At 43.8% G+C, this 19982-nt stretch overlaps 1 protein-coding gene across 50 annotated transcripts in view; it reads right to left on the bottom strand.

Annotated features, from left to right (window-relative positions):
• Positions 1-19982, bottom strand: part of ZBTB20 (zinc finger and BTB domain containing 20) — an 877267-nt gene that overhangs the window by 38812 nt on the left and 818473 nt on the right. For 12 of the 50 annotated variants that reach the window (XM_070072130.1, XM_070072142.1, XM_008266895.4 and 9 more), the window contains 4 exons: positions 19742-19842; positions 18805-18863; positions 11341-11504; positions 10777-10964 (listed from right to left, as the gene is read on the bottom strand). In XM_070072130.1, coding sequence (XP_069928231.1) covers positions 10777-10964; positions 11341-11351 — 199 coding nt within the window. In that variant the 5' untranslated portion in view covers positions 11352-11504; positions 18805-18863; positions 19742-19842. Of the gene's footprint in view, positions 1-10776; positions 10965-11340; positions 11505-18804; positions 18886-19741; positions 19843-19982 lie in introns of all 50 variants that reach the window. The other 38 variants (XM_070072152.1, XM_070072162.1, XM_070072148.1 and 35 more) reach the window with 5 other exon arrangements.

Below are 19982 nucleotides of genomic sequence, written 5' to 3' on the forward strand. Positions count from 1 at the left end.
ATAGAAGGGCAAAGTAACATTTGATTTAGTTGGTTCCAGATGACCGTAAGCAGAAGTAATATCACATACTGTGAGTCCAGGTGGCAGTGGCCTTTGGAATACCTTTAACCATCACAGAAAGCAAGTAAATAACTTAAATAAATAAATAAGCAAAGTAAATAACTTTAAAAATAGCACAAATAATGAACTTGAGGCTATTTTGTGGCAATGAAGGAGGATATGAGAACAACAAATAGATTGGTTATCATTAACTACAAGGCTATTACTATTGGTTATTATTAACTACAAGGCTGCTTGACCTGGGCCCATCATGAAAGAAATTCACAGAATGTGGCTTTCTGAAAAGGATAATGCTTTGAAGTAACTTGTCTTACAAATTACTAGAAAATTTAAGTGCTCAAAATATGTGATGTCTGCTCTCTGCTTAATGGTCACAGATTATTGAGAATAAGAAACTGAGTACATATTTATGAAGTTATGGAAGAAGACATGAAACCAATACTTGTAAACCATTAGTTCTTATCAGCTAAAATGAAGAGAAAGCAATGTTGGGAAGAAATAGAGAAAGAACTAACAGAACTACTGAGTCACTGGGCTTGAGTAGTGCCTTCAAATTTCTTTTACATAGGTTTATCATCCAGTCTTGCTGCACAATGGAGATCTGGTTCCTTCTCACCCTGTCTGTTGAATTTCAAGGTCTTCCTTAACACTAGCTTTCACTTCTCACTCTGTAAATGGGCTCGGAGCTCATTGTATCATAAAAATACCTTATACCCCAAATTCAAGTTACCTATGATTTCTTTTAAAACCATTTCACTCCTTTATAAAAGCTGTTTGTAATTGTCGCTTTCCCCTCCATGTACCCCAAGGCCTCTTTATGGTGCTTTTCTATGATGCAACTGAATCTGCTTTTTTGATGGCGGTCAGGACACTACCAATCCCAAAGCCTCAGTGATCTTTCCACTCTCCGTCCCTGGTGTCTGCAGCACTTGACACGGCCCACCCATCCCCTCTCGGAGGGTCTCTCTGGACCATCTTGGTTGTCCTCCTAACTCAGATCCTCTTTTTTTTTTTTTTTTGACAGGCCGAGTTAGACAGTGAGAGAGAGAGAGAGAAAGGTCTTCCCTCTGTTGGTTCACTCCCCAAATGGCCGCTAATACGGCCGGCGCACCGTGCCGATCCAAAGCCAGGAGCCGGGTGCTTCCTCCTGGTCTCCCATGCAGGTGCAGGGCCCAAGCACTTGGGCCATCTTCCACTGCCTTCGTGGGCTACAGCAGAGAGCTGGACTGGAAGAGGAGCAACCGGGACAGAATCCGGTGCCCCAACCGGGACTAGAACCCTTGGGTGCCGGTGCCACCGGTGGAGGATTAGCCTAGTGAGCCACGGTGCTGGCCATCTCTTTTTTTTCCCTCTTTTAATGGTTCCTCATTTATTTTCTTATCACTCAACATAAACCTACCTCAAGGGTCTCTTTTCCTTTTTTCTCTCAGTAAAGTTTTCTTCCATGTTTACTCCACAGTTACAGCTTGAAGAATGGCTCTTGGCTAAAGTGTTTGCTAGTCCTAGTACCAAATATTTCTGCTGTATCCTAGTTCCCTAATTATAATCCAATGTTAGTTTTTCTCCACTGGAAATATCCCTAGTATTTCTTTTTTTTTTTTTTTTTTTTTTTTTTTTGGACAGGCAGAGTGGACAGTGAGAGAGAGAGACAGAGAGAAGGATCTTCCTTTTGCCATTGGTTCACCCTCCAATGGCCAGCGCGGCCGGAGTGCTGTGGCCAGCGCACCGTGCTGATCCGATGGCAGGAGCCAGGTGCTTTTCCTGGTCTCCCATGGGGTGCAGGACCCAAGCACTTGGGCCATCCTCCACTGCACTCCCGGGCCACAGCAGAAAGCTGGACTGGAAGAGGGGCAACCGGGACAAAATCCGGCGCCCCGACCGGGACTAGAACCTGGTGTGCCAGCACCGCAAGGCGGAGGATTAGCCTAGTGAGCCGCAGCGCCGGCCATCCCTAGTATTTCACACTCAGCATTCTGTAAAATGGAAACTGTATTCTACTCCTTGAATGCTTACTTTCTTCTTTTTTAGATGTTGGAGCTATCCTTGATGATGTCCCTTCTCTTACCTAACAGCTCGCTCAGACCTGCCCATCCTCACCCACAAAATCTGTGAAGCCTGGCCGCTGCCATCCCTCCCATCACCAGTCCCTTCAGGTAGCCAAGAATGTGAACTGCTAACGGTATTTCCTGGGCTCTCTCCTCCCTCCTCTCACCTCTTCCCACATCCATACATTCTTCAGACCCTTGCTGCTAAATTAGATCTCCCCAGAGCAAGGTCTTGATCATGGCAACCCCTACTTAAAATCCTTCCACAGCTCTGCACCAGAGTACAAATCTCTCATGCCTATCTGAATGCCTTACTTCAAATGAAATTCTACTTATCCTTCAAAAAGGCTCAAATGGAACCTTCTCTGATAAACTTCACGAGAGGCTACAGTGAACGGGATTTTAAACATTTGAAACGTTATCTAAGAAAATGGTGCATTGAGGACACAAACAAAGTTTTATGATTCTCAGTGGCAGGGCCTGTCCATGACTTTGTATCTCCATGGAGCTCAGTGCAGGCACACAGCACATCCTCTATCCATTCTTGCAAAGTGGGTGAATCGGTGCTCTGGTGGGTCCCGTGTACGCGCGTGCATCTTTAACCACTCTGCAGAGCGGCTGTTTGTGAATGTATCTGATCTCTAGGAGATCATAAGTCTGCACACAGCGCTCCCGCTGATGAAACAGCATCCTGCACAACACTTAGCTGTGGTCTTCGACATTGAAAATGTTTGGTAAATGGATGGATGAATAGTCCTGACTCCTTCCCACTCTCCCAGGAGCTTACTCAGTACCAGGCAGCGTACACAGCGAGAGGAAGAGCAGGGTTTTGTTTTGGCCTCTGTCACTCAGTTTCCTGGGAACTTTTTGGGGAAACACTTACCCTGTTCTAGCCTCAGTTTCTACATTTGTACAATAATGGCTCGATGTCAGATAACCTTTAATCTCTTTCAGTGCTAATAAAAAATGTGAACTGGTACATATTTCCTAGAGAGAACAAAGAGAGTTGAAAGTGCTATTGTACTGATGAGGTAATGTGGCATGTCATGCTGGCACCTACTGTGAGGTGACTGGTGGAAGGTTCTGACTTGAAAAAGCAAGGAAGTCCTTAAAGATTCCTCATTCAAGCTCTCAACTGGTCTTAATTGATCCACCTCCCAGGGCAGTAGTGCACTTTGTATTTTTTTTTTTTTGTAAGTCAGGAAGTGAGAAGACGGAAGAATCACTATTTTGATGTAATGAAAATTGCCACAAACTGAGAAAGCACATATCTGTCACTAGCAGTTGCAGATAAGAATCGAATATACACTATTAGCTGGAGATGAGAGGGCGAAACGAACAGGACACCCCTGAAAATCAGCCGTTGGTCCCAACTGTTACGTGTGGATGATCATAAGCAGGTTGGCACAGTGTGGGGTGGGGTGGGGACAGCACATGGCCTACTGTCACTGAGGCAATGGGCAAGGAGGCCAGATTTCACAGGGACCTGGGAGGACCTCACAAGAGGACAGATCCTTAGAGTCTCGGGAGGCCATGAGCTCCAGCATGACATGGGCGACTCTGCAGCTCCAGGGATGAACTTTTCTCTATAAGAAAAGTTTTTTTGAGATTTGTTGATCAATGAATTATCCCTGGGTCCCTCAGAGTACTTCCCTACTTCCCTTCACTGTGTGGAAGGCAGGGCAGTTGGCCTATTAGAAAACAGGTGGGTGTCTTGCTTTGTTATAAAAGCAAATGTTTCTTAAGGGGACATATAATTCAGCCCATAAGAATGATAAAACCTGCAACCTTACCCAAGTACAAATTGTCCCATGATTGAAATTAGGTAAAGTGTAAGAAGGACTCTGTATCATAACTGAACTTTTCTGTTTTCCGAAAGCACCACGCTCCTCTTGTGCCCGTGGCTTTGCTACTGTTTCTCGCATCTGGAGTGCCCTTCCCTCTGTGTTCTCCTACACACACGTGACTGTTCCTTCCGCATCCATCCCCGGGTTCCTGTGGAGACCCTCCCTGCTATGGGTTCCTTCCTCAGAAGCTCCAGAGCTGAATACTTTCATACCACCTTTTATTTCACCCTTTCGAAGGTTTTGTAAAGTGTTTAGGGAAGGCCTTAGGAACACTGTGAGTTCCTAAAGTGAGAGGATGGCATTTTCTTCATATTTTCACCTCTGATCCCTGCTGAAGACTGGGTTCAACGTCAAGGGCTGACAACAATTGATCAATGACTAAATAGATGAACAAGGTAAGAGTGATTACCAGAACTGATTGCATTAAGTGATTCTGGAAGATAATCAATTAATTAGCACTGGAGGGAAAGGACAAGCTTTACAAAAGGAGGGCCAATTTTATACAAAGAAGTGGATTAAGATACAAAACTTCAAAAACTGTGATTTAAAAAATTTATACTGTACATAGTTTTTAATAAAATTATACTAAAAAAATACTCAGTGGAAACTCCAGGAAATTAGAGCAAGTGAAAAACCACCAACTTTCCTCTGCTATGTAAATGCTAGACAAAGCACTAAAATTTCTAAATAAGAGGGTATAAAAGGTAATAACAATAATTCCAAAGAGATTATATGTCAATTAACTCAGAGGCAGAAGGTGACTTTTTGCAAAGGGAAAGACTATCTTTACGAAAATAAAATCCAGACTTAATAGGTATGACTTGTATTTGGTTAATGAAACAGCAGAAAAAGTTTGAATAGTTAGCAATGACAAGGTAAGCATATAATTTCTTATAGAGCACAGAGGACACGTTGGAGTCAGGAAGAGCGCTCAGTTATACCAAACATGGTCTATGTGCTGCTTAACTGATATGGAATTCATTAGAAACTTAATAGCAGGCCATAGGACAGCAACTGCCTGTGGTTGTTATTCCACCCTGCTTTGGCTATGTTTCTTCTGCAAATTAGTGTGACCCCAAAATGTTTTCAGGATTGTCCAACTTGTCCTAAATTCCATAAATAAACCCTTTCAGAGGATGCTGTTTTTTGCCATGTCTCTATTACGGCTCTTCACAGATGGACCATTTTTGTCCTTCCAAAGTCTAAGAATAACTCTTTCAGTTATCAAGACATACCAAAATCCAGTTCAGCTGCTCCTGTGGGATTCCAGTGAGTTTAGACACATCTGCTGAGATACATGCATTTGAATTCAAATGAAGCTTTTGTTTGATTATACATTTTGAACATTTATGGAGGTTTTTTTGGGGCCAAAATGTTTTTCATTTTTTTGGCACACCAAACAGAGATCTTCAGTATGAAACACTGCCTTCTGAGCACCTCCAACAGAAATCCAATCTTTTCATGTGAACAGGTGCCTCAGGAAGTTTTTGGAAGGTTTTACACTGAATCAGCTTTCTGATTGGAAACTTTCTGAACACGCAGTCATATTTGCCAAAGAGACCTTCAAGCTTGCTTGAGCAGTTTTCACTCATACAGACACACATTCACACATACAGACAGCCCAAGGAAAAGCAAATCAGAGCCCTGGAACACTCAAGTGTTTTTCTTAAAGGTGAAATAGCATCTGCAAGCAAATGAAACGAAAAGGAATAGATGACAGGAGACAGAAGGAACAAATAGTATGAGGCTCTTCATTGGGTACGGCCCCCTAAGAGCCTGAGACTTTCAGCTACGTATCCCTTTGGTAAATTGCTATTGTAATCTACACTCATGCATTTGCATTTTTCAACACTGCACCATAGAGTACTGCTACTAATTCCTTCTACTTCCAAACTTATTTAAACCTTTTGGAAATACTTTCTTCTCCATCACAAACGGGTCAACCAGAGGCAAACGGAAAGGAGGAAAAACTACTACTCTCTCAGTCACAGGCTCTTTGGCAAAGCCCACCTCTGACCTAACCCCTACTACTTTCCCTTCCTAGTTTTCATAGAAACTGAACAGTTGTTATGGGCTCCCCCAACTTTTAAGCCTTAAGCCCGAAAAGTTTTTATGGAGTAAAATCACGCCTGCACTGGGCACGGCTGAGATTCATGGGCAAACCTGTTCCAGGTTGTTCTTAGGGCCCCAGGACCAGATGCTCTAAGGTGGCCAGGAACCTTTGTCTACGCCCACTTCGCAGATTTCTGGCTCTGTTTCAGGGACTAAGAGGTTTATTTGCAGAAATGAATCATTTCCTTCCAAATATCCCTCACCCTATTTACATGCTTGCATATTCCTTCCATTTTGTTTTCCCCCTACAGCTTTACTAAGGGAATTAATTATCTAGAAGAACAGGAACATACAGTAAGTACATCTGAGATACAGGATGAGACACAGTATGTCATCTATTAGGCCTGGCTAAGACCAGCAGCTGATGCTAAATGGGAAGGAACATGCACCAAATGTTTTTTAATCACAAAGTTAGTAATTAATTGCTCTTTAAAATACATTTTATGCTTCTTTCTGTCTGTGTACATGAAATGCACATTTATTACATGCCAAAAATTACAACATGATGGTTTAAATGTGACTGGCACGGAAGTCCGGAAATCAGAGTTAATGTTCCCACAGCAACTTTAATTCTGTCCGTGTGCACATGTAGAGCTATAATAGTCTTCCGTTCTAGGATAATACATGTCGATGGTTTGGGGAGGAGAGCTAAAGACCCATATCCTCAACTGTAGTTACAGGAAACAAACAAAGGATAAAAGCTGTGCTCCTTTCCACATACGTGGAGAAAAACAATGCCCCCACGCCTGGTGTTGTGTAATCAGGCAATGAAAGAATCTGCTGTGATGCCGGCACTCAAGGGGACAGTTTCTGTTGCTGTGGGAACCTGAACTTTGCATTTCCTGACTTTGGGGTAATTAAAATGTCAGCCTTAATGTGGCATTAATGGAGTTTGCCATAAAAATCCTCTTTGTTTCGTTCTCTGAAAAATTGCTTAAAAGTTCAAAATGAGCCAAGTGTACTAAAAAATTTTAATCACAGCGACTTGGACGGCTGAAGCGAGCGGTTGGAGGGGTGGGGTGGGGGTGAGGGCAGGCCAGTGAAGGTGGATGGCAGGAGATGGAGGAGGCAGAGCCCACCCGTCGGCCGGCAGCGCCGCGTTACCTCCAGAGCTAAAGTTAAACCCACCCACACGACAGTTTGGTAATGTGTAAAGGTTAAATTAAAAATAAATAAAAACTGTTAATGCGTAAGTGCATCTTGGCAAGGACACAAAAAAACGAGACAGTCGGATGAGGCCGGTGCAAAATGGGAGAAGAAGGTAAATCACCCGGGCTGGCTATCAGCTTCCAACAAAAGGGGAGGCCAGGGGGCGGGAGATCTCCAGCCAGAAGGAGGCGGGACCGCCAAGGGCTGGGGGAGTCCGTCCCTTCTCCCTCTGCTGGGAGCCTTCTTGGGGGGGGAACAAAATGGAAGAAATATGCAAGTAAAAGCTCTGGTTGTGTCTATCACATGAATACAACTGTGATGTGCTACAGCTTGATAGTTGTCAAGGAAAGTTTTCAATATGGGGCGCTTCATCTGCTCTACTGCCTTGGTTTAGTCCCGCGTAAGCCTTTCAAGGGAGCTTGGCTCAGTGCTTTCTCAGCCTGTTCGCTGGGGAACTGCTCTGTCAAATACTTAGGGCGACTGGACCCTTTGCAACCACCCGAGGCTCACCTTAATGCCTTTCATTATCGTCATCTGAATTTGTTTGCCATTAGGTTTCTAGCAGTGGCAAAGAGGTGACAAGCTAGGCGGTAATGGGGGAATATTGCTAAAAGGAGCTGTGCTAGTGGGTGCACTGTACAGCACCACAGCTTTTTACAAGAAGTCCATCACCTCACAAAGAAATGCATACCCAGACTCTAGCCCTAGTTTTCAATATTCTGGCCATTGCTGGCCAAATTTGAAGCCAGTCAGCATGGTAAATCACCTGCTGAGAACTGACAGGGTCAGACTTACTATCTGTGCCCTAAAATGTGGCCGTGTCCTTCATAGGTGAGATACCCACTCTTACCAGTTCACATGCAGAGTGGATTTTTTGGGGGGTGATGTATTCCTCGTGTTTTATGACCAAGTCACCAGTATGAGGAGTTGCACATTTTTGAGATGTCTGTTTAGAGCCAGGAATGCCATCTTTGGGCTTGGAACAGAGAATTCTGGCTGCTAACAGTGACAGAAACTCCAGAAACATTCCTCAGTACCCCAGTGAGTTAATGATGAGCAAGCCATTCATCTACCTAGATGTCAGTTTTCTCATCTGTAAATTGGGAAGAATCACACTTACTGACAGGAAACTGGCATTAAGGCATGACTATGAATAATTTCGCTAAACACACGACAAATAAAAAAGTGCTATAAAAATTCAGGCACTTGTGAAAGCTTGGAACACAACACACTGGTGGAATGTTGCTGAAGTTAAACAGACTAACAAGTCAAGGGCACTATTTTTAAATGCCCCAAATCTGTTAGTTCTAAATAGGAACTGAATATTTTACCTTAAAGAAATTAGGCTTTTAAATTAATCTATGGTAAGAATGACATTTGAAAATAAAAAAATACAAAAAACAAAAAACAAAACAAACAAACAAAAAACAACAAAAGAAAAACCCTCTTGAATGCAAGAAGAGCATCCAAAAAATTTAACAGCTTAAAATAAACCTCTTTCCTGTCTTCTCTCAAGCAATCTCCAAATGGACAGATTTCTGTGAATCTTTCCTAAAAACAATTTTCTTCTAAGTGTAGGCTCAAATCAGGACAAACTACAATCCAGATATATTTGGAGAAAAAGTATAATGAATTTACACAACAGGTTGGAGCAGAGAAGACTTGCACATCTTAATGGCAAAATGACTTTCTCAACTGCTGGAGATGAGGTTTCTCCTCCCAACTTGGTATCCCCCTACTGCATTCAGCCACCCACTGAGTTCCGACCCATTGGCTTCCTCCAGGTCACCAAGGAGCTGGGTGGAGAAACTGTATCTGTACCACTCCTTAAACATAGGCCATGCCAATGTCAAGGCCTGGCCAGAGGAAGCATATAAATGCTTATAAACATGCAACAAATTAAGCTAAAGGCTTTTTGTATTCTGCAAAGCATTCATTTTACTGTCATAGGAGCCTTCTGGGCTAAGGCCATTCTATGTGATCTTCCCCATAAGGTGTGGCCTAAAGCCAGGCAAGGAAGGTGTGCATGCAGAAGCGGCAGGCCCTTCACCACAGGAACAGGCCACCTTCCTGGTAGGTGGGGACAGCGTGCACATGTCTGTGGGCACTGTGCCACACTATTTTCCAAGTCTTCCTGTAATTACTATTAGGCCGGAGACTGCCAAGCAAGAAGATCCAAGGATGCTGCACGGAGCACACATGGTCCCTGCTTCTGAGCCCCAAAGCCACAGCTTTGACTATGCAGATCACATGGGCATGGTGATCCAGATCTCATTACTTCTCTTTTCATTTTCTACTGCCAGCTGGAGTGTGGTCCCAGGCCAACCCCAGGTAGAACAAGCTCTCTTCACCCTCACCCCACCCCTAGGTCGTGTCCTTTAATCCAGAGGCTGTGAGGATGAAGCAAATAGAGAATGGACTCCCCCAGACCCATTCACTTCTTGCCTTCTCTGCAGAATTTTCTATTTGTTCTGTCCACAAGATAACAGTAGGAGATTTAGAATCTCATTTCCTAATTAATATGTCTTATCTTGTGGATAGGCTAAATGAAATCCTTTTATGAAATAAAACTTTCTTGCTCTTATCTCACTCATTCTAAAGGAGAATATGCCAACTCTTTGCCTGTTACCAGACAAGCTTTATGGAGAGCAACTTAGGAGAGCTGTTGGGCATCTTCAGACTAAAGGGAATATTCTTTGCTTGGACTGCAAAGTAATATTTCATTCTTTCTCATGTCAACACATGGGAAGTCCTGGGTTATGGTTCAGAAAGAGGAAAAAAAAAACATATCCTAAATGTGATTTATCAACTTTCTTAAAATAGAATTTGAAGAAGTGACTCCCAGATTAGTGAGGAGATGGCAAAAATAAACAGTAAAGAAGTGATTTCAATAGCGACGATCTCATTAAGTTGCCCAATTCCAAATTTAGCCCTTAGGCAGTTTTTTTAATTAAAAAATATTTTTAACCTGAATTCTTATTGGCTATGTGAAGTCTGGGTGGCTTTTGAATTCTTGGAATCCATTCTCTTCTCTTCTGTAAATTTATGCTATCCTTTAACCACTTCAAAATAAATTAAAAACTGGAAAGACAGAAATCCAGCCAAGCGACATGAGACTCCAATAACTAATGCAAATCTGACTTGTGTTATGTAATTTCAGAATGGCCATTTCCTTGTGTCTAGCTGGCCTGCTGTGGTCTGTATTTGGTTGTTCCGTGCAGGAACAGTGGAAGGGCCGTTATTCAGACCAGGGATAATGAGAAAGCAGCAATGCAACTTCTTTTTTGGGGGGTTTATGCTCTGAAAGCGAATGTGGCTCATGCAATTAATCAGCCTTTTGAGGGCAAATGGCTGGCCACCTGGCTTTACAAAAAGACTCTGGCTCTGCAGATCTAGAGAGAGGGAGAGAGACGTTGGCTGGATCAAAATGGTGGCACATTACTTTTGGCTACTTTAGAAGACCAAATGCAGACAGCTTGCTCTGAATGCAAAGAAGCTGGAGCCCAAGGGGAGAGCGCAACTCCAAGCCCTGCGAAGACACCACCACCTTTTGGTGTACTCACAATCAGATGACCCGGTGTGAGCGTGAGAGTTTGTCAGTGAATGTGTTGAGTGGATGAGGGCTGGGTCTGGAGACAAAACAGCTTCAAAGTTCAGGCAGGGAAGGCCCGGCTTGGCGCTGGATCCACCCGGCTGAGTAATCTCATTCTCCTCAGATGCCTTCTGGTTTTCAGCTGTCTTGGGTTTCTTCCTGAAAATAAACAAAGGGCCCTTTGAAGGAACTGACTGCAGATTTGGGAAAAGGCATTTTTAGAATCTGTTAAAGATAACTTGATTTTTTTTTTTCCTGAAGGGGGATGGGAGGGAGTCCAGTATGTCCCTTGTTTTAAAACAAGCTGATTCTTGTTTTTTTTTCCCCCTCCGGTACTGGCCTAACTGGGAACACATGAAAGCATATGGGCCAAGCAAAAAGCACCACATTTGGACTCTGTTGGCTGCATAAAAAGACCCTGTCCCAGAACTTCAGACAGCTTGAGCTACGTATGGTTGACATTATCCAAGAAAGCATCCTTTTCCCCCCCTTAAGAGTTTTAACATGGTCTGGAAAAATACTAGTGGAGGTTTACCGTTCTAGCATTTGTCAGGAAGCTTAGAGACAGGACCCGTGGAGTAATGGGAGGAGCACTGGACTGGGAGTCAGGAGACTTGAGCTATGGTACTAGCTGGGCCTCTAACTTGCTGTGTGGCCTTGGGCACCTCACTTCACCTCTCTGGGCTTCAGTTTCCTCATCTGCAAAATAAAGGGCTTAAATTAGAAGGCCTTAAAGGTTCCTTCCAGCTTCTATTCATCACAGAACATTTGACAGTGTTGCTGTTATGAGGTTTTATTTTGAATCAATACATAATCTCAAATCACAATCTGAATTTGCAGGCTGGACAGGTAAGAGGGATAGTGATGGAGGTTTCTGTTACAGTAGCAAGCAAAAAGTGAAAAGAACAGCTTGGATTCTAGTGGAGAAAGGGGAAGCTGTAATAAAGAGACCCTCTATGCTTTTCTTACCCTGTACACAGGATTTCTCTTGTTTTTTTTTGATTTAGGGGATCCTCTTCGAATTTAGAAGTACACTTGGGTTTTGGGGTGTAAGAAAACGATGGGTAAAGGGGTTTAGAAAGGAATTGTTACTAATCGTTATTCAGGGTAAGGAACAGGAGGTACAACAGCTCTGATGTGGGTCATCTCAGGTCTTCTCTCCCCAGGACAATGCAATTGACACTAAATTAATAAATGCTTACTTTATTCTGCATGCACCATAGACCCCTGCCAAACTGGATTATGAGTCCCTGAACATTTTCCCAATTTCCTTGGCTTTGTGCCCTTTTCTATCATTATGTGGACAGTGACCAGAAAAGCATTCTGTGTGTGTGTGTGTGTGTGTGTGTGTGGTAGAAGATATGTACAGTACCTAATTTGTTGTAAGTAGATTTGTTTCCACGTTTCTCTTGTTTCTATGAACATGGCATTGGACTTGTTAGACAGAATATTTTGTATTGAAATTTGTTGTACTGGGTAGTTAAATCTGCCCTCGCAGAATATGGTGTTATGATTAGTATGCTGTGTTTTTGGTCCAACAGGTTGTGAAATCAAATCTGTTTCTTCAGAGGGCAGGAGGCAGAAATGGCATGGAAAAGATTAGAATAGAGAGGCGCTCTCAGGCATCTTTTTTCAGTATGGAGGAAGCCAATGCAAGAGAAGCACCAAATGACAACGCCTCACCAACTGTTTGTTGAATGAGTGACTGTGGGATTAACCCCTAAATCTTGAGTGAGTACACGGACCCCTGGGAACTGGAATCCTGGTGTTCCATTTAAGGAAATATCCTAGAGCAAAGTCTTCACAGCATAACTCCTCTCTGTGAAAATCAAGGCCTCCCCTTAGGTTCCTATTTATGTCACTGCTACTCATCATCAGGCTGGAAACACCAGGGTCATTATGGGTCTTCTTCTCCCTTATAGATAAGTTGGCATCAAGTTCTCACACTTACCCTCCCTCCATGTTTTCTTATCTGGTCTTCTTTTCCAACTGCACTGCAATCACCTTGTTACATTTTGTGCAGACTGTGGTTATGGTTCATCTACCTACTCTCAAACCCCTCTTGACTCCTCTAGGCCCTGCACCTTTGCATTCTCTAAACCAGGGATGGCCATGTTCAGCCGACGCTCAAGGTCACTTCTATATCTGCTCTTATCTCACACAATCCATACATCGGCCATCCCGGAGTCTCAGATTTCTTGAGTATTTCTGGAACACCCTGGAAGTCTACATTACTGGCTCTCTATCTTTGTTCAACATTTTTTTTTTTTTGCTTTGCATAGCCCCTTTCTCCATCTCTGCCTGTTGAAATCAAACTTATACGTCATGTATATTAAATGCTGTCTCTACCTTGTAACTATCTCAATTCCTGTCTACCAAATAAGACTTCTCTCTCTCCCTTTGTGTCTCTCTCCTTCCTTCTCTCCGACATCTTCCCCATCTCATTCTCTGAAATCTCCCAACACTTTTTGCTTATCTTATGAAACTCACTAAATTTTATTTCAATAATGGCTCTTTCTCTGCTTGTTCTTCCTATAAGTCTGTAAGCTCTCTGATGATAAAAAATGTGTTGTATATTGTTATATTCCCTGTGCTCCTTCATCCTTTCCTGCTTCCTTCCCTCTTATCACTCATTTATTCACATCTTCATTTTACAAATATGTATTTTGTGCCTATCATCAGCCGGTATGGGATAGAGAACATAACAAGCCTGGTGCTGCCCTCTCAGAGTTTACTGTCTATACTGTTAAGTAGAATAGTTTGCATAAAGCTGTCACTCAATAAGTGCCTGTAGATGGAATGCAATGGAGATGAAATTGTATTTTGAGAATCGGCATAGTCAGAATCCCAAATCAGTTTCCCACTCTATGTGACAGTGAAATCTACCTCAATTTGTTGCTTTCCTTTCACTCCAAGAAAGGCATTGAAAAAGAATAAGAGTCTTGCTCAGAAGGGCTAGACTAATCCTCATGATTCATTTAAAGATAGAGACAAAACACTAATGACAGATATCACCCTGCAGGAAAAAAAATGTATTGCTGATGCTTATAGTTTGGTACTAGGCTAGTTTTATTGCTAAAAAGATTTTTATTTATTTGAAAGGCAGACTGAGAGAGAGCGCGAGAGAGAGACAGAGAGACAGAGACAGAGACAATAATAGTAAGTGTGATCTTCGATTTGCCAATTTACTCCCCAAATGCCATGTCACAGTCAGAAGCCAGAACTCATCCAGGTCTCCTACATGGTTGGCAGGAACCCCAGTACTTGGGTCATCATCTATTGCCTACTAGGTACAATCCAGTAAGCTGGATTGCAAGTATGGAGCCGTTGGGACTTGAACCAGGCGCTCTGGTATGGTATGTAGGCTCCTCAAATGTCCCAAATAGCAGTTTCACCTCCCGTTCCACAAGACTCACCTTTAGGCTAGTGTTAGATGAGTGCTTTATCAAAGTCGTCAAGCTATTTTTCAAATATGAGCACGTGGCCAAACCACCAGTCTTTTAATACTGCAAAAATGATATTGCTCTCCATGTCACCGTCAGTCACTGCTTCTTTCCTGGACGTGTTCCTGCTTTGCTCCTGACATCTTGCACCACTCTTCCCTGTTTGTTGTCTCAGGGATCACTTTTGGAGACCATTCATAGCACAGAGGTATTGGTGCTGCCTCTAACAGGAGATCATCACCCCCTCATCTGCCTGTTAACCCTTTACTTTTTCATCCACCGGGCAGCTTCCTAATTGCACAGGTAACAGGGAGCCACACACTGTCTTTAGAAGCAATTCAGTTCCCGCCTCACCTTCCCTAACAGTTCTTGTGGATTCCTCTTTCTGGAGCTGAGAAACACTCAGACATGGCCGCAGTCTAAGTGGGACGCGCACAGGTGCTGCTACTTGACCCCGTTGTTGCAGGGCATAGTTTATTGAGGAGGAACGAGTAAGCTTTGTTGTGATGAAGTGCAAATTCCTTCTTTGGTTGTATAGAAAGAATTCTATAAACATGGCCAACGGGAGGGCCGAGCTCGCCGAGCCTCTGTGGCTCTGCATTATTCCCTGGAACCTTTAGAGGGCAGCAGAACACTGGCTGACTCCAGGCCGCCTTCCAGAGAGGCCAGCTCCCGACCAGACCAGAACCTTCCTCCTGGTCACCATGCCAAAGGTTGGTTTGCCAAGCTCTGGCCTCTCAGTCTCTTTCTTTTCACAGTGCTCGCTCGCTCTCCTCTCCTCCCCCTTCTCTCTCTCTCTCTTTCTCTCTCTTTTCTCTTTTTTTGCTGTTAAAATTATACACTCTGATGAAGTCGCCCCTCAACCGGAAAATGAAAGCCCCAATGAAAAAGTTAGACCAGCCAACAACAACAAAGAGAGAAACCAGGGAAAAGGGGAAAGGGGGCTGGTGAGGGGGACGGACTTAAGAACAAGAAAAGGGCAGATGTTTCGTAAATATATGCAAAGCAAACTGGGTGTACCCTGAACACTTCCAGAGAGGAACAGACCAATCATTGTGCACTTCCTCCCGCCACACGGGTGCAGCTCCGCATTCAAAAAAAAAAAAAAAAAAAAAAAGTGTGGCCTCAGGCAGCCGCCTTTCAACGGTCAGTGCTGACATTCTGACTGAACATCTCCCAATTGTCCAAAGAGAACAAAAACATTTTCATCTCCTCACTGCAAACATTTCTGTTATGAGAAAAAAAGGCTGCTTCAGGAACCAGGAAGGCTTTCTGAGGTGACTGGCGGCTGAGTTAGCCAGCAGAACCTTCTGATTTTTTAACTCTCATGGCGCTGGCCCTGGCAACAAGTGTTGGGCTGAAATCTAGCAGTTGAGTACGGCTCTGGAGGATACTGGCTCTTTGCTATCGAGAGCAGAGCGCACTGTAGGTGGAAAGAACTATGCATTCAGACATACCGATGAGATGGTAGGTATTAGACATGCAATTAACCAGATTGGGTGCGTCTGATGTATAGAGTCTGCACTCCTTGGTACATACTGCACATGCATAGTGAGGGCAATGCTTCCTCTGACATATGGAAAAATAAATATTTAAGCTGTGTGAGTTCTTAGCAGTCTCAGAGGTCTGCTGGGAGGAGAGGGCTGTCTTCTGTTGCTCTCTCCCAATTTTATCTCCTCACTGGGTTCCCACCCTGCTCATTAACACGGCTTCCACTTAGAATCCCAGTTAGATAGGAAAGAATTAGTCAGAAGCCCCTTTTGATAAATAATTATGCTGTCATTGGATCATGATCACTGAGAGCAGCGATGCCTCTTCCCATCTTTTTGGAGGGCTGTTTCTTCCCCCATCTCCCCCAACAACACATGCAAAAGGCTCAGGAGAAGGTCTGAGCAGAGGACCGAGGGGAGTGGTACCAGAACGGATCTCCAACTAGCTGGTAGCTGTGTGACCTAGGCAGATTGCTCAGCATCTCTGAGCCTCACCTTCCTCTTCTTTAAAATAGGGATTATAATATCCACCTCCCAGGGCTGATGCGAGGGATCAATGAGGCGAGCCTAAAGTGCCTAGTGTGGAGCTGCCATAGAGGAAGTGGTACCTCCTTTCAATTTAGCATGTGTTCTGCCGTTTTCATTGTGTTAGCCACAGTGAGACATTTGCTTTATTTCCGTAGCCTTTCCTAATACCTAGATTTAGGGCAGGGGCACATGGATGGTTGCTACAGCACAAGAAGAAAGATGTTAGGCTAAGCAATCTGGTCTTCAACGTTTCTGATCTCACTGTATTATCCTTCCGACACCCTCTTTCTGTTCACATATTTGTCACTGCTGTGGCTATACCTTAGAGCTCCTTGAAGCAGAGGGTCAAGCAAGGTGCACTTGGCCTACAGAAGCCCATCGAGCCACAGCATTCTGTTGTATTCATTGAAATCAACCTGTGGCACTCGGGCTTATCCCATTTTCTTACAATTTATCTTTTCACTGCTTGGCCCAGAGTTCTCACATCAGTTTAAAATATTTTCATGATTAAAGCATTTTATTCTTTCCAATCTTTTACTTTCTTTCTTCTTCTTCTTCTTTTTTTTTTTAGCCTTCTTGGCTGGGCTGCGATATGTTTTCCAGTGTATTTTTCCTTGCCGAATCAGGCAAAGATCCTGGCAAGAAATAGATGGCTCACACAGTAGGTTTTAACCAGAGCGAGTTTAAGGATAGGTTAGCATTCTGAGGTACAGAGGAAGTTAAGGGACCCTCAGGGAACAGAGAAGCAGCGGGCACTGGCACCAGCAAGAAGATGTTGATGTCAGCCCTAAACAAATGACACTGAAGGGTTAAGGGAAGGGGTGGGGTTTTCTAAATCCAGACTTGGGATGGGAAGGGCTGCACTAAATACCCTGACTTCTCTCCTCCCACTCTCATGTCTGTTTTTGGCCAACTTCAGAAGGAATCCAGGGCCCAGGAGGGCCTGGGTCAAGTAGTGCCCAGTGGTCAGTCCTCTGGGTCACAAATCAGAGCAGGGAGCTGGGGTTTTTGAGGGTGAGGAGGGGTGGCAAGGCTGACCAATATGTTATTCCTTCTCTTTTTCTTTTCGTCTTCCCCTTAACTGTTATGCTTTCTGGAAGGAAAGACAGAGCAAAATCAAATCAAATCAAATCAAATCATCAAATCAATCCTTTCTTAGCTTCCATGTATTGAATTTGCCCTTTTATAAAGCAAAAAAGTTGCATAGAGCAGAGATTTTTGTTTTGCTGGCTACTATATCCCTGGTGCCTAGAACAGTGCCTGGCACATAGTAAGTGCTCAGTAAACTTTAAATGACCAAGTGTCATGCCAGACACTGACTACACACCATCTCATTTAATTATCTCTACAATCTGGGCAAATAGGCTGAGCTGCTGAGCATGGTTGGGAGGCAGTGTAGGGGGGTTTAAACCTGACACTCACACCCACTTCCAGCCCAAGCCTTGAGACCAGGCCCAGAGCAACATCAGCCCACAGGAAGGGTACACTTTTGCAAATCATTCACATATTTATACTACATCCTCATTATTGATTGTTACACCTAGCAAGTCCCTGAAAGTTTTATTATTCCTCTTGTATATATAGGAGAAAGCTGTTTCTGAACAGCAGACACTATGAGGATTATAACACAATCTGTTCATTCTTCAGGGCCCACTGAGAAGTGACAGCAAGCACTGGCATCCTGCACATGGAAGAGACTTCCTGTGGCACAATCAGGCACTCGGTTGTGGGCTGCCTGGCAATTTTCCAGATGCCTGAGGTCCTGATTTCTGAATCCAGGTCCTTGGCAGCCCAGCAAGGTAGAAGGAGTAAGATCTCTTCCTTCCCAAAGGACACAGAAACTTTGAAAACATAGTTACTCTGTGATGAAGGAAAGCTCAGAAAACTACTCAAATGTGGGAATTTCTAAGACTCCCTGCACTTAAACTTAAGGATGAAAGGAAGATACTATTATAAGTAAGTTCCTTGCATAGGTATGGGTTGAAGCAATTCTATTTTTTTTAAAAAAGTGTATTTGTTTGAAAATCAGAGAGAAGAGAGAAAGGAGGAGGGAGGGATGAAGGGAGGGAGAGGGATGGGCTAGACAGAAGCCAAGTGCAGGGAATTCAATCTTGGGTGTCATGGATACAAGCACTTGAGACATTACCTGCTGCCTCCCAGGGTGTGCATTAGCAGGAAGCTAGAAAGGAGAGCAGAGCTGGGACTTGAACTCAGGTACTCCACCAAGGGATGAGGGCTTCCCAAGTGATATCTTAACCAGTGGGCCAAAGGCCCACCCCAAGAGACTCTTTATTTGAAGTCTGATGTGTCTTTAGTCCCCAGTGCCTCGATCCTGTTGGTTGATGTTCATTGCCACCCTGGGCAGCCAGGCCTGTCTATCACCTGCATACCAGCTACCATCAAGCATAACTCAGGAGACTGAAAGCATTAGAGGTAAAAAGCAACACAAAATGAAACAAAACTCTGGCTTCATCCCTTTGGATTCAATTTATGGCAGAATAGCTAAAGACATAGAAAATAAGAATGTGAAAATCCTACCTGAAGCCTAAGAGAGGTGTTAGACTCCCGGGTTTAGCGTTTTCCAGTAACAGAGTCGTCTGTAAAACACCATCCCATTACCTGCCTCATACCATACAGGAAAACTTGTCAATACAACATCTAAAATGAGTTTTCATTTTATAATGTGTCATTAAGTGATTTTTGCATGCAAAGCATCTAAATAATTCAAATTTCTGGCTTTTCTAGTGGGAAAAAAGCATATACTCATCTGTTATTTTTAGCAATGATTAATGAATACTTGATACCAATCTTTCATCAGTATTTTCCTGTAGGTATCATATCTTATACTACAACCTATTTCTGTATATTTTCTTGCAAGGTTTTTACTTCTCCTATATATTTCCTCCTGACATGGAGGAACTAAACCAACTGCCCAGAGCCATGTATCCAGGGAGCAGAGCTGAGCTGGATACAGAAGCTTGGAGATATGGCAAAAGAAGCCAGAGCCCCACAAGGCAGGCCTGGGCTCCTCAGAGTAGCAAGCAGGCAACAGCATGGGGCTGTAGCTCAGACAACGGATCCAGGCAGAGGAAGCTGGCTCATGGGTTTGCCCCACGTAGCCACCTTGGGATTCAACAGTGTGGTGCAGAAGGCTGATCTGAGAAGCTCACAGATCATGAGGAGCTGCCACCCCCTTCAGGCAGAGGTACAGATGAGCAAGCAGCACAGCACCAGTCCCTGCGAGGGGTGCTCAAATACAGCTCAGCACAGCCAGCCCACAAGGAAGGAAGGAGGCCGCACAGGGCTTGCACTGTGGGCTGCAAGTTGAGAACTGCTGCAGGCACCTCAGGTCTGAGTCTGGTTATCCAAGAGACGGAGCCATCTAAAATTTCGCCTGCTTTTACAATTGCGTGTGTGTTTTTTAATTAAACAAAGTGAACTAAGGAGCCTTTCACTGGAGGCATAATGTACTCACAGTAGTTTCCAAGTCAATGGTGTCACTCTTCAGGTAAATCACTCCAAGGTTGGGGCCTAGTGCAGATGTTCATTGGGGCAGGGAACAGAGAGCGGTTGCATCTGGAACAGACAAGAAGCAAACAAAGACAAGGTTGTTAAATGAACGGCTGGTGGAGATGGCGATTGTTTCCTTTGATAGAGAACTGTGGACTTGGCTGAGGGGCTGGTTCTGCATCTGAGTAGCTGCAAGAGGAAAGGCA

This window comes from Oryctolagus cuniculus, chromosome 4 (genome assembly GCF_964237555.1).
Source record: "Oryctolagus cuniculus chromosome 4, mOryCun1.1, whole genome shotgun sequence".
Classification (NCBI taxonomy): Eukaryota; Metazoa; Chordata; class Mammalia; order Lagomorpha; family Leporidae; genus Oryctolagus; species Oryctolagus cuniculus.